Here is an 18,458-nt window from a genome sequence, read left to right as displayed (position 1 = left end):
TAGAGAAAGCCTGCGCGCAGCAACAAAGACCCAATGCAGCCAAAAAAAAAAAACAGCATAGCAGGTGATTTTTGGATCTTTGAACACATGATTTAATACGTCAAACAGCCAGGAGAGGTGTGCTTGAGGAGTATTGGACAAATCACCACAATCTAGAAAATGTTTTGCTTTTTATTTTTCTGAGATTTGGAACAAGAATTGAGTGTTTTCTGCTAATATGGGTGCATCTGAGCACATGATATTCTCTGATTCCTGGATATCTGGTTGAAATTAGGGTTAAACTATTCTGGCTTTCCCCAGGTCGTCATTTTACAAATTAAATTGCTCTGTTATATGAAGTTCATAGGTGTATAATTGCAGCTTACTTCACTCTTCTCTTACATATTCACATGCTTGATAAGGGTCCTTAATTCTCTTTAAGTACTCTTAAAGCAAGAACCTATTTTGAAGGTATAATAGATACAGCAGTAAACAGTCCTACCATTTAGCTATTTCTTCATCTTTTCTCAGTCCTGAGTCCTAAGGTAGGACACTGCCATTTGAGTATACCTTACCAATATCCTATATGGAAATAGTATGTGAGAGATTTTAGTGTAGGTTTTCACCCTTGGACCATTGGTTGGCTATTGCAGGCCACCTTAGTGTTTGTTTCAAGGATAGCCTAAAAGTTGAGCCAGCCTCAGGATGTCTTCCAGATAAGCACGTGGTATTTGGATCATTGGTCTTTTTCCAGGGTTTAGTCCTCTTGTCATACTTTTTTTGTTTGCTTCTTTTATTACAGCTCTGGGCTTATTTATTGTTGGTTTATTTGTGACCCCCAGTCCCACCTCATAGTTGTCATAAGTTAGTGATTATGTCAGAATGGCCCAACTGCTTCCATCTTTTTTAGAAAAATAAAATTTAATAAGTCGTAGCCTAGAATATTTTGTGGTTGGCAGTTCGTGTCTAGAACCTGTTGTCTAGGTTATGTTTCCTTTCATAAAATAGTACTTTCAGTACATAAACATGTTTGACTCTTGCTGTCCTTTCTTTTCTCCCAACATAAGATCATCACAAACAGAAATTTTAAAGACTTTCACATACATTTGTAGAACTGGTTGAGGTTGCTTAGTAAAGATAATATACTGTTAATTGATCTCTGAAAGGTACAGATTGTTTTTCCATCTTTGCTGAGAATTGAGAATTCTTAACCTTTATATTTTCCTTTATATATTATGAAATAGCCTTTAATTCATTTCTTTGAATGTAATCATATAATGTATAAAGTTTTGTTTTGCAGAATAAGGAAAAATTGGAGAAGCTGAAAAGTCAAGCTGATCAGTTTTGCCAAAGACTTGGGAAGTATCGCATGCCTTTTGCTTGGACTGCAATCCATTTAATGAATATTGTTAGCAGTGCTGGGAGTTTGGAAAGAGATTCTACAGAGGTGGAAATAAGCACTGGAGGTGAGAATGTTTTATATAAAATATTTTTACATGTATAATGCTTTTCTTTTTCTTATATAGTCTTGTTATATTTGTAAGCTTTGCAATGTAGTGAGACATTAAAAGGGTTTTCTTTTTTTCCTTTAACGGGTTTATTGAGATGTAATTTACATACGTACAGTTTGCCCATTTAAGATGTATGATTCAGTGTTTTTTGTTATATTCATAAGGTTCAGCAAATGTCACCACAATCTAATTTTAGAACTTTCATACTCCTTAGTGGTCACTCTTCTCCTCAAGTCCCCAAACCTAACCAAACTGTAATTTATTTAGTCTGTATGGATTTGTCTATGCCAGACATTTCATATTAATAGAATTATACAATGTGTAATCTTTTGTGAGTAGCTTCTTTCACTTAGCATAATGTTTGAAAGGTTCACACATGTTGTTACATCTGGGTATAGTCCATTTTGAGTTAATTTTTGTACATGGTAAGAGGTAAGGGTCCAACTTCATTCTTTTTATGTAGATATCTAGTTGTCCCAACACCATTTGTTGAAAAGGCTATTCTTTCCCTATTGAATGGTCTTGGCACTCTTGTTGAAAATGAATTGACCGTCGACATATGGTTTTATTTCTGGACTCTCAGTTCTGTTCCATTGATATATATGCTTATGCTAGTACTATACTATCTCTATTATTTTAGCTTTGCAGTAAGTTTTGAAATTGGGAATAGTGGGTCCTCCAATTTTTTTAAAGATTATTTTGACTATTTTGAGCTCTTGCATTTTCATAAGAAGTTTAGGGTCAGGTGATAATTTCTGCACAAAGGCAGCTGGAATTTTGATAGGAATTACATTGATTTGGTAGATCAATTTGTGGAGTGTTGCCCTCATAACAATATTAAGTCTTCCAATCCGTGGAATGTTTTTCCATTTATTTAGATCTTAAAAATTTATTTAAACAATCTTTTGTAGTTTTCAGTGTACAAGTCTTGCCCCTCTCTTGTTAAATGTGCATCCCAGTATTTTATTGGTTTTTGATGCTATTTTAAATGGATTGTTTTCTTAATTTCATTTTCCTAATGTTCATTTTTAGTAATAGAAATACAATTGGCTTCTGAATATTGACCTTGTACTTTGAAACCTTTTTGAATGTGTTTATTAATTCTAATTTTTTTTTCTTTTCTGGATTCTTTAGGATTTTCCATGTATAAGATCATGTCATCTGCAAATGAAAATAAGTTTACTTTTTTTTTTTCCCCATCTGGATGTCTTTATTTATTTTTCTTTTCTAATTATCTTGACTAGAACCTCCTGTACCATATTAAAAAAAATGGCAAGAGTGGATATCCTCATCTTGTTCCTGAACTTAGGGGGAAGGCACTCAGTCTTTCACTATCAAGTATGATGTTTGCTATAGGTTTTTCATAGATGTAATGTAGTAGTTTGAGGCAGTTCCCTTCTATTCCTAACTTTTTGAGTGGTTTTGTCATGGAAGGATATTGGATTTTGTAAAATGCATTCTTTGAGTTTATTGAGATGATTTGTATGGTATTTTGCCCTGTAGTCTTTTAGTATGCTGTTATTGCATTAATTGATTAGTTTTGGATGTTAAACTAATCTTACACTTCTGGGAGAAGTCTCACTTGGTCATGGTATATAATTTTTTTTTATGTGTTGTTAGTCTGTTTCCTAGTATTTTGTCTAGTATTTTTGCTTCTATATTCCTAAGGGATATTGGTCTGTAGTTTTTCTTCCTTGTAATATCTCTGTCTGTTATTGGTATCAGGGTAATAATACTGGCCTCATTGAAAATGAGTTGTGATTTTTTCCTTCTGGTTTTTGGAAGAATTTGTAAACAATTGGTATTAATTTTTCATTGAAAGTTTGGAAGAATTCACTAGTGAAGCCACCTTGGCTTGGTCTTTTCTTTGTGGTAAGTATTTTCATTACTAATTATATCTCTTGTTATACATCTATTCATATTTTCTCTCTCATCTTGAGTCAGTTTCAGTACTGTGTATCTTTCTAGAAATGTGTTCATTTCATCTAAATTATCTAATTGTTATCTAACTGTTGACTTACAGTTATTCATAGTATTGTAGTATAATCCTTTTTCTCTCTAAGGTCTGCTGTAGTGATGATTTTAGTAATTTGAGTCCTGTCTATGTATTTGTTTTTTAATAAATTTATTTATTTTTGGCTGCATGGGGTCTTCGTTGCTGTGCAAGGGCTTTCTCTAGTTGTGGCAAGCAGGGGCTACTCTTTATTGTGGTGTGTGGGCTTCTCATTGTGGTGGCTTCTTTTGTTGTGGAGCACAGGCTCTAGGCACGCAGGCTTCAGTAGTTGTGGCATGCAGGCTCAGTAGTTGTGGCGCATGGGCTTAGTTGCTCCGCGGCATATGGGATCTTCCTGGACAAGGGCTTGAACCCATATCCCCTGTATTGGCAGGTGGATTCTTAACCACTGCACCACCAGGGAAGTCCCCTGTCTATGTATTTTTTTCTTCATTAGTTTAACTAAAGTTTTAAAAATTTTATCTTTTTGAAGAATCAGTTTTTGGTTTCATTGATTAGTTTTCTATTGTTTTCCTAGTTTCTATTTCATTTATTTCCACTTAGCTGTTGTCTTTTTTGGTATCCTTTCTTTTTTTTTTAACATCTTTACTGGAGTATTGCTTTACAGTAGTGTGTTAGTTTCTGCTGTATAACAAAATGAATCAGCCGTATATCCCCATATCTCCTCCCTCTTGCATCTCCCTCCCACCCTCCCTATCCCACCCCTCTAGGTGGACACAAAGCACCGAGCTAATCTCCCTGTGCTATGTAGCTGCTTCCCACTAGCTATCTGTTTTACATTTGGTAGTGTATATATGTCCCTGCCACTCTCTCACTTCGTCCCAGCTTACCCTTCCCCCTCCCTGTGTCCTCAAGTCCATTCTCTAAGTCTGTGTCTTGTCCCTAGGTTCTTCAGAAGCATTTTGTTTTGTTTTGTTTTAGATTCCATATATATGTGTTGGCATACAGTATTTATTTTTCTCTTTCTGACTTACTTCACTCTGTATGGCAGTCTCTAGTCCATCCACCTCACTACAAATAGCTCAATTTCGTTTCTTTTTATGGCTGAGTAATATTCCATTATATATATGTGCCACATCTTCTTTATCCATTCATCTGTCGATGGACACTTAGGTTGCTTCTATGTCCTGGCAATTGTAAATAGAGCTGCAGTGAACATTTTGGTACATGACTCTTTTTGAATTATGGTTTTCTCAGGGTATATGCCCAGTAGTGGGATTGCTGGGTCATATGGTAATTCTATTTTCAGTTTTTCAAGGAACCTCCATACTGTTCTCCATAGTGACTGTATCACTTTACATTCCCTTGGTATCCTTTCTAATGCTTGCTTTGGGTTTAGTTTTCTCTTCTTTTTCTAGTTTGTTAAGATGTAAACTTAAGTTACTGATTTGAGATCTTTCTTTTTTTGTAATATAAACATTCACAGCTATAAATTTCTCTCTGAGAACTTCTTTAGTGATATATCATATGTTTGGGGATTTTGCATTTTCATTTTCCTATATCTTAAATGTTTTAAAATTTCCCTTGTTACCTCTTTGATCCATTGGTTATTCAGAAGTGTGCTGTTTAACTTCCACATGTTTATGAGTTTCTCAAATTTTCTTCTGTTATTGATTTATAGCTTAATTCCAGTGTTCTTGGAAAACATATTTTATATGATTTGAATCCCTTTGAATTTATTGTATTTTGTTCTATAGCTTATTATATAGTTTGTCTTAGAGAATTTCCTGTCTGTGCTTGAGAAGAACGTGTATTCTGCTTTTGCTTAGTGGTGTATTCTGTAGATGCCTGTTAGGTCTAGCTTGTTTATAGTTTTGTTTGTTTTCTACAACATAGTTGCTCTATTGGTTTTGAATTATAAGGTTATCTTGCAAGGACTTTGAACGCAAGTTGTCTTAAATTCTTTTTCAAGCTCAAGTGCTAAGACTGAGGGGCCATTATATGGTGACCAAAATTTGCATTGTGTGCCTATTTCCTAGTAAATACATAGTTCCTCTATAGCTGTTCTTCATAGCTCATATTGGGTTATATGCATAATCTTTGTGTGGTAGAGACTTATTTTACACTGGAGACGTTTTTAAAGAGAACCCAAAGATTTAGGTGTAATGCTTCCTTACAGCTCTCCCCAGAAGTGAAATTCTTCTGCTGTAATCAGTATTGCTGAGGGGATAATTTTCAACTTTAGTGGCTATTTTCCTGTGTTTGGAGGACTGCTTTAAAACACATTTTAAATATTATGGAAATGAATGTCTTACTTTTTTTCCTTGGTAGAACGAAAGGGGTCTTGGTCAGAGAGGAGGAATTCTAGTCTGGTTGGCAGAAGATCACTTGAAAGGACAACAAGTGGAGATGATTCTTGTAACTTGACCAGCTTTCGACCTGCTACTCTCACAGTGACAAATTTTTTTAAGCAGGTATTGTTCTGTCATGGAGGAATTCTAGGGGGCTATTCGTACTTAAATTTCTTGTGATTTCAGAAAAATCATAATTTTCCATGTATTACCTGTACATGTAGTAATTGATTGTGATTTTAACAAGTTAAAAAAATTAAGAATAAAAATAAAAAATATAATAAAAAATAATATTATAGCTGTTTTTTCATCATTATATTTATTTAAATGTTGGCATTGATTAGTAATGCTTCCAAATCAATCATCCACATCTGTATCCTATTTCTTAATTTTAATATTTTAACTTTTCTTAAGCATTGATATTATATGGATTTTCTTAGAGTAGGTGTGTGGTTATATCTGTCTTCCCCACTCAAGTTGTTTTTGACCTAACATACCACATTCATGGTATATAGAATAGAAATTTCAGGCTCTAGTAGTGCATTTTTGTGCTAAAATTATTTTTATAGGTGAGTTTATAGGTCCAAAAAGTTCTTGATCAAAGATACTCTGTTCTTTGCAAGTATATTTCCTGTACTTGAGTCAAATCAGTAGTTTTCAAGTGCTGGTCATGATCCAGTAATAGTAATGGAATAGTAATGGAAATTTAGTAGATAACACCCAGCTTAAAAAAAACAAACAAACCAGTAGAATAGAAAAATAATAGTGCATTGCACTTAGTGAAGTTAAATATTGCTTCAGTAGGCTTTTTCCCTCCAATTTTTGTGTGCATGCATACCTGTCCATATGTGCATACATGGTGTATGTGCTACTGGATTTTGATGTAAAATGAATTTTATACTCTGAATCAGGATCAGAAAATTTCGAAAGTCTGTCTAAAGTAACCAGAGGACCAGAACATTTTAAGGATGGAAGAAAATTTGTATTAGTGTGATAAACTGGAGAAGGGTACTATGCATGTATTTTGGAGCGGATTAAAGGAAAATGCTAAGTATTGCCTCAGAATTCCTCCTTCTGTGGTGTTATTCTAAATAAGAGGGGAAAATCCTGGCCTAGTGACACCTTATAACTTGAGAGGGCAAGGTGTTTAGGGCAGGATGTGTTATGATTTGACAGCTAGCTGTCTAGTATAATGCTACAGTTATATATCAGTAGCATTTACAGGCAGCTGCGCTGAGAGACTCAAATGGAAAATAAAGCAGGTGAGAAGGGTCTGAAGTGGTAAGGGTCTTTTTATAATGGATAATAGTGCAAGAAAGAATCTAGAAAAGGCCACAGTGTTACTTGGATGAGGTGATAGGCCACATTTAGCTATGGAAACAGGACAGTAGATTTACTTGTTACAGTGACACAACCTTGTGGCTGTAACATTTCTCTCTCTCTTCGTCTTCAGCTGGTATATCACTTCTGCCACTATTTCCACAGCTTTTTTTTTTCTTCAGCATGTTTTATTATTGAACTAGTATTATAAACTTAAATCAGTAAGTCATCCATCCACCCACCCACCTGTTTATTCAACAAATTTTTTTTTTTTTTTTGCGGTAAGTGGGCCTCTCACTGCTGTGGCCTCTCCTGTCACGGAGCACAGGCTCCGGACGCGCAGGCCCAGCGGCCATGGCTCACGGGCCCAGCCGCTCCGCAGCATGTGGGATCTTCCCGGACCGGGGCACGAACCCCTGTCCCCTGCATCGGCAGGCGGATTCCCAACCACTGCGCCACCAGGGAAGCCCTCAACAAATATTTTTTGAGCATTCATCATGTACTGAACACTGTTGGAGACTGGTAACTGGAAACTGGAACAAAGTGATTGTGAAAACTTAAAAAAGGATGATTGCTGGAAATATGGAGCAATGGAAAGCATTTACACTTGACTTTTGTACAGTTCTATAATTTTTTAACTATTAACATATATGATATTTATAAGTATTTTTAAATAGCTAGGATATTATGCATCAGGCAAGTGCATATTAAGTAAAAAGCAGAGTTTACAATTTTAATAAAGTAGAATTCAAGGTACAATTTCTCCTAAATGAGATACAGAAGGCAGGTTATTTATTTACTTATTTATTTGTTTGTTTGTTTGGCTGTGCCGGGTCTTAGTTGTGGCATGTGGGATCTTCTTTGCAGCATGCGGTATCTTTTGTGATGCACAGGCTCTTTGTTGCGGTGCGAACTTCTCTTTAGTTGTGACACACGAGCTCTAGAACGTGTAGGCTCAGTAGTTGCGGCATACGGACCTAGTTGCCCCATGGCGTGTGGGATCCTAGTTCCCCAACTAGGGATCGAACCCTTGTCCCCTGCATTGGAAGGTGGATTCTTAACCACTGGACCACCAAGGAAGTCCCCAGGTTTTTTTTTTTTTAAATGAGAGATTACTGTCCATGATTGGGATATAGTAATCAGGAGTGTTTATGTACAGATTTGAAATGTGTCAGGCCAAAATTATTGGAAATACATAGAGATTTAAAAACAAAAATTAAATCCATACATTAGTTTTAAGGACATTTGTTCTATTTGTTGACATGTATAGAAGTTATCTGTTGCTTCAGGAGTACATAGCAGTACATGCAGTGTGGAGGGGTGAGTGTCAGCTAGGCTTATTCACATGTTTGGCGATTGACTGGGGTCAACTGATCTAGACTGACTTCTGCTGGGAAAACTGAAATGATTCAGACCTTTTCCATGTGTCTCAGCTTCCACTCTTATACTCTAGCAGGCCAGCTTGGTCATGTTGTTATAGCAGTGACAGAAGTTCCAGAGAGGGGGCAAGCTTACTTACGCAAATGCTTTTCAAGTCTCTGTATCATGTTTGCTTACTGATTAGAACAAGTCTCGTGGCCAAGCCCAGGGGAAAGAATTGTGTCCCACCCAACAAAAGGCATGGAAACAGGCAGGGAGTAAAGAATGGAGGCCATTGATATAATCAGTTTAACAAGTGAAGTAGACAGAAATAATTGAATCTTGAGATAATTTGAATGTATTCTAAATAAGGACCATTTGAAGATCTGTATTCATTTCTGTACTCAAAAGGAGAGAATATGCTCTTTTAGTAACTGATGGAACATTTACAATAATTAATTGTATATTTAGATCACTGAAAAAATCTTCTTGAAGTCAGATTCTCTAACTATAACTCAGTAAAACTAAAAACCATTTATAAAAGTATTGACAAAAATCTCCAAACACTTAGAAAATAAAAATCACTTTTTAAAATAATGGCATAAAAGAAGATCAGTTCTGTATTCTGTTTAGAATACAATTGTGAACAAATGAGATCTGGCTCAAGGTGAGCTCACAGTAATAAAGGAGGCTTAAGTATGTTTATTACCAAATAGGATAAAAAGACAGTATATGAATTATGCATTAAAAATAATAAGATGTCAAATGCAGGAGGTTTGGATGAATAAAATGTAAAGACTTTTGAATAAAAGAATAAAATCAATCTCTACCTATTTTAACTGTAAGAAAAAATATTACTTTAAATTGATAATTCTTTGTTAATTGGATATGGTTCGGTTTTTTTGTCTCTTTTCCCCCATTGATTGAGGTCTTTTTAGAGTTTTCTTTCTGGTCTTATTATTGGGATAGTTGTCTTGTTTTTTTTAAGAGTAGTTTTTTGTTGTTACTTCTTTCTTTTCTTTTTCAAATGTAGCCAATGCTCTATATTTTGCATTTAAGAAATTTGGTGATATAAAGTTGAAAAGACAAATGAAAACTCAAGTGTAACAAATTTATGAGTGTCATATATATATATATATATATATATACACACACATACATATATGTCTGTTTTCTGTCTATATTCTTGTTTTCTTCTCTTTATCTCCCTCTAACTTGCATCATTTTTTCTATATTTTAGAGTGCCCTGTAACCCCTTATAAACACAGATAATGGGCTGTAAATAAATCTATAAAATTTAAAAATAGATAGCAATATTATAGCTCAATACAACTTGTAAGCAAGAAGGAAGAAAATAGGTTAGCATATTTATTTTTAATCATAATTGTATTAATTTAATTTTACTTTTCATTCAGACTGAATTGAAGGAAGAAGGGCAGGATTATTAACAGGCAGTATAAACTTATTTTCAATGTACTATATTTTTAAAATCTAATACTTTTTCCTCTATTTTTAAAATTAGGAAGGAGATCGCTTAAGTGATGAAGATCTATACAAATTCCTTGCTGATATGAGAAGGCCATCTTCTGTTTTACGACGACTAAGACCTATTACAGGTATTTTAAGATTTTGTGTAAATGTGATGACAACTATTATCATCATTAATAATTGTATTTTTTATAATTATCTATTCCTTTTTCCAGTTATCTAGCCCATACATGTTTCTGTGCTCAAGACCTGTCAGCCTTCTTCATTTCATTATTCTGCTCTCATGTAGTCTAACAGTTTGGATGCAGGATTCAGTACCTTTGATAATTTGAGTACGGAAATGAGAATGATGAATAACATTGTGGCTTAAAATTATTTTCTAGAGGGAAAAAAATACATGTAATGGTAGATATTCAGAAATAGATTCATATTATGATCAGAGCAAACCATTCCAGAGTAAAACTATTTTGAAATCTACCAAATTTAAAGTAAATCATTTAATCTTCAAAATGTTTTCTTGTTTCTATACTAGATCCCTCTGGTTTTTTTCTTCTTTTTCCCCCTCTTCTTCCTTTCCATTCATTCATTCAGTAAGCATTTATTACTTTATGTCTGTATTAGTAATTTGTAAGTTTGAGACTTGATAAGATGAAATAATTCAGAGATCTGAGATGATAGCAATTTTGTTTTCTTCCCAGACTTCTTGCAAAAATAGGATCTAAATCCTTCCAAAAATACTGATAGTGTGAAGTTGTTATTTATTATGTTTACATTGTTTTTATAATGTATTTTTATATGCAGCTCAGCTGAAGATAGACATTTCTCCTGCACCTGAAAATCCCCATTATTGCCTAACACCAGAGCTGCTTCAAGTGAAGCTTTACCCTGACAGTAGAGTTAGACCTACCAGAGAAATTTTGGAGTTTCCTGCAAGGGATGTCTATGTTCCAAACACTACTTACAGGTAGCACATTTTAATTTTGGAGAATTCTGAAATAAGATACTATATATTCTAATATTAATAGAGAATGAAACTCTTCAAAAATCTTTTGTAGCTTTGTTATTCCATTTCTTCATGATTTTATTAATAGCTGTAATGTATTAAGCTATTGCTGTGCAAGAGGTATAATGTTAGTTACCTTACATACATTATCTTATTTAATGTTGATAGCTTGAAGTAGGTATTACCTTCATTTTAGAAGTGAGTAAACTGAGGGATAAAGAGGTTATACTTTACTGTGTTGGAGCTAGCGTTTGAATTGTGGGTTGTTAGGTTAAAACATTTGAACTCTTAGTTACTGTATTTCCTCATGTGTTCTTATTAGCAGAATCTAGCATTACACATGAATCATATGTATGTGCCTGCACTATGTTCTAACAATAAACAATATCTGGTGATTCTACATTGCTCAGAGAATACTTGACACAAGGTTATTGGATAGGCTTTTAGGCCGAACCTGCATAACTCCAGGGGTACCATTTAGATATACTCTTTATAAATGAGGCTTCCTTTATTTGTGAATGCTGAGACCATGACTTGACATGTCTACTGGGATACCCAACAGGGCCGCTCAGACATAAGTTTCTGCCTAGACTTCCCCATCTTAATGTATTTCACCACCGTTTACCCAGTTCTTGAGGCCAAAAGTTTTGGAATCAAAATGATTTCTCTCCTTTTGTTATTCCTCACATTTACTCCTCCACGAAGTTTTGTAGGCTCTGCTTCAAAATGAATCCCAAATCCAATACTTTGTACCTCCTCCACCTTTAAAATTCTAGTCAAGTTACCATCCAGATCAGCACTGTCAAATAGAAATATAATGGGAACCACATTTGTAATGTAAAATTTTATAGTTGCTACATTAAAAAAAATAGAAACAAGTGAAATTAATCATGTTATTTAACCCAATATATCTAAAATAGTATTTTAACATGTAATAAATGTAAAAAATTCTTTTACTTTTCTTTCACTCCTGCTAAAAATCTTCAAAGTCTGGTGCGTATTTTACACTTAAAGCACATCTCAGTTCAGATGAGCCACATTTCAAATGGTCAATAGTCAGATGGGACTAGAGGCTAGAATATTGGACAGCTGCTGATCTCGAATTTTGTGTACCTTTTAAAATTTGATCTTATTTCTACCCCTGCCTCAGTCAATTCTCAGCGTTGTAGTCAGAGAGATTTTTAAAACATATAAATAAGATCATTTATTCCTCTGCCTAAAGCCCTCCAGTGGCTTCTATTATAAGCAGAACAAGAATGAATTTTTTTATAGTAGTCTATAAGACTATATGATCTGGCTCCTGCCTTTCTCTAACATATCTTACTAATCTCTGTCTTGCTCATTTTAGCCTCAGTGGCCTTTTTGTTCATCCTTGAACAAACAAAATTCTGCCTAAGATTTTTTGATTTATTTTCTTCTCTTTGCCTATTATGTTTTTCCCCAGATAGTCACATGACTTGATTCCTTATTCAGACATATATCTGCTTACAGGACATTCTTGTCACCCTAACTAAAAAGATCTGCTGCGTCCCTACTCTAGCTTTTTACCCTTCCTTGTATTTATCATTATCTGGCACTGTAATATGTAGTTATATGATCATCTTTTCTCTTTCTCATTAGAATGTAATTACTGTAAAGGGCAGGGACTTGTCTGTTTTGTTTACCACTTTATCTCCAGCATCTAGAATAGTGTACAAGCACATGGAGAGCACACAGTAAATACTTACTCAGTGAGTTAAGAAATAAGACATTGTACAGTGGTATGAATGGAATTTAGAGTCATGCAGATATGGGTGTGACTTCTGACTCCACTGTTTATTGTTTAAGTAACTTGTTTTAAGTTACCAATTTATTGGCACTCAGTTTTATTAATAAAATGTGAGATGATAATACCTGTCTTCTCTTGTGAGGGTACAGAGCGCAAAGCATTACACGTGATTGGCACATAGTGTGAGTAAAATTCCTGGAAGATAGGCTGAAGAAAATATATACTGCTTTTTCAAAAGAAACAGGTAATATAAGTATTCTCCTATAAATTATATATATAACTATTTAAAAGGACATGGAATAAAGAAGTGATCCAAGGTTTGTATTGAACAATTTAGAGGTTATCAACTCTCTCTTATCTAGTACAGGAATCTCATCTAGAACATTCCTAACTTGTGTTTATCTGTCTTTCCTCTGCTTGGATTATTTCAGAGACAGGGAAAATGGAATTGTGGACTATGAGGGGTCTTTCCTTTCATTTTCCTACTTACCTTTGTTATTTATTTACATATTTATATTTTTTAAACAAATTATATGAATATACTTAAAGTTCACATAGTTCCATAAGGCTTAAAATTAAAAACAGAGGTCCTTCATCTTATTCCTACCAACTTTTCCCTATGCCATTGTCTAATCTTTATTGTCAGTCACTAGTAACTCTCTTTGATCCTTCTTTTGGTATTTTACTCTTTGTTTCTAAATAGCATGTTCATGCTGCTATTTCTTGATTCTTTTCCAAGGTTTAACTCTGATATCTCCTCCTTAAAAAAATACATATACTTGCATAAATCCAGAAAAAAAATATACTTGTCAGCTCTGTAAAGCTTCATATTATCAATTATTTCCTCTCTTGCACCTTCCTTGGTCCCTTTGCAACTAAATTATAAGTTAGTATAGCAGGGGAAGTTTTCTAGGCTCACTAGGCTTACTGTACAGTTGTCATCTTAGAGCCTATTCACCATTTTCCTAGAAATTCTGTTTGCATTTCTTTTGCAATGGAGTTCTTATCTCCTATATATTTTTTTCTTTCTTGGTTTACTCATTATACTGAGAGCCTTTAGTATCTTCCTGGATTAGGGTGTAGGAAAGTACCTGCACATATTATATGCTTGATAGAAGTTAGTCATTATTATTATCATTGGCTTTATTACATTACATTTACCCAATCGTTACACAACTTGAGAGAGATTGGTTTGAAAGCTTAAGGATACTGGGCTTTTGGGGTATAATTGGCTAAGAGAATGATTTTAAAAAGGAAGGTTATCAAAGTCACTAGTGGCCTTTTTTGTATTATTACTTGGGCCTTCAGTGTCCAGTGAGACCTGAATACCAAATCGTATAGGTTGCTTATTCTACTTAGAACTGTGAAAAAATTTTAGTCTCAGGCAGCTAATATTTTTTAGGAATTTATAATTTTTAAAAAAACCTTTCACTTATCTAGAAAATCTAGCATAGGTAGAAATAATTTTAGAATGACAGAAGGAGATATACTCAGCAGATATCAGCTGACACACAGATATCATAAAATTTTACATAAATTTCCATAAATATTTGCTGACTGAATTGTTGTATTAGATCACAATAATACTCTTCTAGCTCAGTTTGAATTCTTTCTACCTTCTGAGGCATGTTTCAAGGTATGTTTCAAGGTAAGCAGTGATTTCTGATAATACGTGTTAGTAGGCATTATGCAATCTATATGTGTACATTTTCCCAGTGAATGATGTTTAAAAAAGAAAGTAAAGTTGACACAAGGACTCCTTTTAGTTTATATATAGCCATTATCTCTTTAACTCCGCACAGCAGCCTGCACAGAGCCAATACAATTATCCCTGTTTTATAGATGACAGAGCTGACATACTGTAGGGTTCAAATTTCTATCTGAAAAAACAGGAATTTAAGCATTTTTAGTGTGAGTTTTAAGAAAGTATTTGCACATTGTATTTATTTTTAGTAGTAAACTTGAGTGTACTTTAAAGGGTTTCAAGGGATAAAAAATATTAAAAAAATTATTGTCTGAGTAGAGGGAGAATGAATGGACGTGATTGACGCAAACATTTGACAAGTGAGAAATCGTAGGGAGGACTGTATTCTGAAAGTGGCAGATCTCCTATTACTTAACACCTATTGCTTCCAATTTTTATAGTTATCAAATAATTTAGAAAAAGCTATCTAAAAGGATATGTATGTAAAAAATATATATTTTTTGGTTTAATTTTTTATGTTTTACATTAAAATATGCTTTTACAGATATTATTGAGATTTCTCTCTTTTTTTTAATGTTGTAATATTTTATTTCAAAAGAACCATTTAGTTTTCCTCTACACATGATTTTTTTTTTTAACATCTTTATTGGAGTATAATTGCTTTACAGTGGTGTGTTGGTTTCTGCTTTATAACAAAGTGAATCAGTTATACATATACATATGTCCCCATATCTCTTCCCTCTTTCTCAAAGAGATTTGTTTTAAAAAAATCTTTACTAAGCTATACCTAAAGTTAGAGATTTTCACATTCAAATAAAGTCTGTCTTTTTTTCCCCCACCACATGTGGTTGTTCACTTATTCTTTTAAAGTGTTAACACAGAAGGGACTTGATCTGTTCAAATCCTCTATAGGGGTAAATGAGAATGCACAGATACATGATAGTTTTTTTTTTTTTTTTTGCGGTACGTGGGCCTCTCACTGTTGTGGCCTCCTCCGTTGCGGAGCACAGGCTCCAGATGCGCAGGCTCAGTGGCCATGGCTCACGGGCCCAGCCGCTCTGCGGCATGTGGGATCTTCCCGGACCGGAGCACGAACCCGTGTCCCCTGCATTGGCAGGCGGACTCTCAACCACTCACCACCAGGGAAGCCCTACATGGTAGTTTTTAGCAATTAGGAACTGAATAACATATTTCTTATTGTGCAAAACAAGTGGAGATAATTTATATCAATTGCTTGCTTTATCAAGAAAATACTTATGTTATCACTCTATCATAGAAGAAATGCTAGTGCAGTTGTTACATTAAGATAATCAAATAAAAAACTTTCTTACTCATGGAAAAAAATTTTTTTGTTGAATATCTGAAATCACTTGAAAGTTAGGTAGTAGATTGTGTGTAATGCTACTCATGTTCCAAATTTGTACTTGATGAGCACTGTTGCACTTGAGTTAAAAGATCATGGTACATCTAATTAAGCAAATGCCCGTGTGTTTTATTGACATCCAGTTTTTAAGAGATATGTCGTAGAGCACGATATTCTTGGTGAGACTATTAAGAGTTAGTTTCTTTCCCCCAAATAGCCTTAGTTGTAATCACCTATTGAACTTTCATATCTTTGTTCTTCTTCCATTTCGTAGAAAGACCATATCCAGCAAATATGCTGTTACCAAGAATATAAGAATGAATACAGTGGTTCAGACTTGGTGACACTGAGAAACAAAATGAAAGGATGTGGTTCATTTTGATCCGGACCTTAGTTAGCAGTTAGTAATACACCCCCATTCATCTCTCAGTAATCCTTAGTAAACCTATATTATCTGTGACATTAACCTGATTATAGTTTTAAACTTTTTATAGTGGAAAATTACGAACATACACAAAAGTATATAGAATAGTACAATTAACCTCCATTGTCATTCTTATTTCATCTATTACCTGTTCCTTTTTTTCTGTAATACTTTAAAATGAAGCCTAGTCATCATATCATTTCACCAGTCAGTCCTTCAGTTATGTATTTCTAACAGATAAGAACTTAAAAAAAATTAGCCCCAATAACACTTGAAATGTTTTATAATTATAATTTATAATTATAAATGCTTTATAATTTTACCCTGTATCAGTTTTCTCCTGGGTAGTTTAATAAGTTTATTGTATAGTGATTGAATTTTTTCCCTAAAATTCTGTTTCTAGTAATAGCTTGGTCAATCAAAGTAAATGTGTACAGTTGGCCCTTCATATTAGCAGGTTCCACATCTGCAGATTCAAACAACTGAAGATTGAAAATATTTGGAAAAATAAATTCCAGAAAGATCTAAAAAGTAAAACTTGAATTTGCTGTGTACTGGCAACTATTCACATAGTGTTTGCATTGTATTAAGTATTAAAAGTAATCTAGAGATGATTTAAAATATGTGGGAGGATGTGCATAGGTTATATGCAAACACTTAACCATTTTATATAAGGTACTTGAGCATCCATGGATTTTGGTATCCTCAGTGGTCCTGAAACCACTCCCCTTGGATACCAAGGGAAGACTATACTACTTATATTATGACATGAGAGCCATGTAATTCATGTTTCTTAAACCAGGTTATCATATGATGGTAGGTCTCCCTTCAGAGTTGGGGTTCTTAATACCATTTGGCAGTCTTGTGAATCCTTTGATTCTTGTTTGGGAATAATCTTTCTGAATGTATAAAATGAAATACATAGGATAACAAAGGAAATCAATTATATTAAATAACAATTATCAAGATTTTAAGTTGTGATATGTTTCTTTATTAATGAATTAAATAACAAGATCTAGCTGCAGGTCTAAAAACTACCATATTCTCTAGGTAGTAATAAGCGTGAACAGTGTTTTAAGATGTCTGCAATAGTTGTGATATAAAGTCATGTATGATTTCTATTAATGACAAAGTCTCATGTATTGCTAATACTGGTATAGTTAGTTTCCTGCATTCAAAATTTAAGGAAGTGTAAATTTCAGTGAAAATTAAGGAGTATTTTTTTTTCCATTCAAGTTTTCGGTTCTCTGCTTTAGAGAGTGTTGGTCTTTGTTTTTATTTTTAGTTTTCATAGATGTCACAAACTATTGCCATACTCCACTGTTTTGGTTTTGCCCTAGATATAGCACTCTGGCTTTTATACTATTTAATTGGTCCTAGTTTATTTTAACTACAAAAATTCTTGATTTGAGAGGTCTGTTCTCTAACATTTTAACATAGCCACCCAGGAGTTTTTAACTAGGGGCTTGAACATGGTGGAGTGTTATCTCAGACTCGAAGGGAAGGAGTAAAATTCCAGAAACAGCAGCAGAATGTGAGGAGAGCACTTTTGTTCCCCTGTCCTGAGAGTTAGAGTATTTTCTGTTAGGAAGCATTTGTACGGAGTATTTACTTAAAGAGATGTGAATAGTGATACCCAAGATCCAGTTTTTGCAAGTATATACATTTGTTTAGAACTTTGTAGTTCATACAGCCATTCAAATACAGTATCTTACTTGATAATTACAGGTCCATGAAGTAGATTTGACAGAGTTATTATTATTCCCATATATATGGGATATGGAAACTGAGGCTTAGTTGCCTATTTGAAGATAAACAGAGCCTTACATCTTTAAAGATACAGGTTATTGCTTTGTCAAATAAATGTAATCATTTTGTTAGATGTATGATTGTTCTTGGGATTAAACATATGAATTTAGGAAAACAGTTTTTATATTTGAGATGGAATCTCTGATTTTATATTTTCTAAAATGTCATTGAAACCTCATTTTATAAAGGCTTATTAGGGGGATTGTTAATCCTATTTTCATGACCTTGAACTGCTCATTTCACACCAATTGAGTAATTTTGCCCTATTTGATTTGCCATGAAAACACTTTGGACTTTGATAAAAGGGCCAGCATTTGATCACTTTGTAGTACATGCATAAGTGCAATGTTTGTGGTTGTTAGTTATGGGAGAAAAACAAAAGGACATTTGATTATTCTGTAACAGAATGTAGAATATGTAACAA

General features: G+C 33.9%; 1 protein-coding gene across 7 annotated transcripts in view; it reads left to right on the top strand.

The window, feature by feature from the left end:
- The window catches only part of DOCK7 (dedicator of cytokinesis 7), a 216,361-nt gene that overhangs the window by 47,169 nt on the left and 150,734 nt on the right, over positions 1-18,458 (top strand). For all 7 annotated transcript variants that reach the window (XM_065872784.1, XM_065872822.1, XM_065872816.1 and 4 more), the window contains 4 exons: positions 1,280-1,445; positions 5,776-5,918; positions 9,997-10,090; positions 10,764-10,926. In XM_065872784.1, the coding sequence (XP_065728856.1) occupies positions 1,280-1,445; positions 5,776-5,918; positions 9,997-10,090; positions 10,764-10,926 (566 nt within the window). The remainder of the gene's footprint in view (positions 1-1,279; positions 1,446-5,775; positions 5,919-9,996; positions 10,091-10,763; positions 10,927-18,458) is intronic.

The sequence above is a fragment of the Phocoena phocoena genome, chromosome 1 (genome assembly GCF_963924675.1).
Source record: "Phocoena phocoena chromosome 1, mPhoPho1.1, whole genome shotgun sequence".
NCBI classification, from domain to species: Eukaryota; Metazoa; Chordata; class Mammalia; order Artiodactyla; family Phocoenidae; genus Phocoena; species Phocoena phocoena.
Note: the sequence above shows the minus strand (reverse complement) of the source record. Positions and strands in the feature narration are given on the sequence as shown.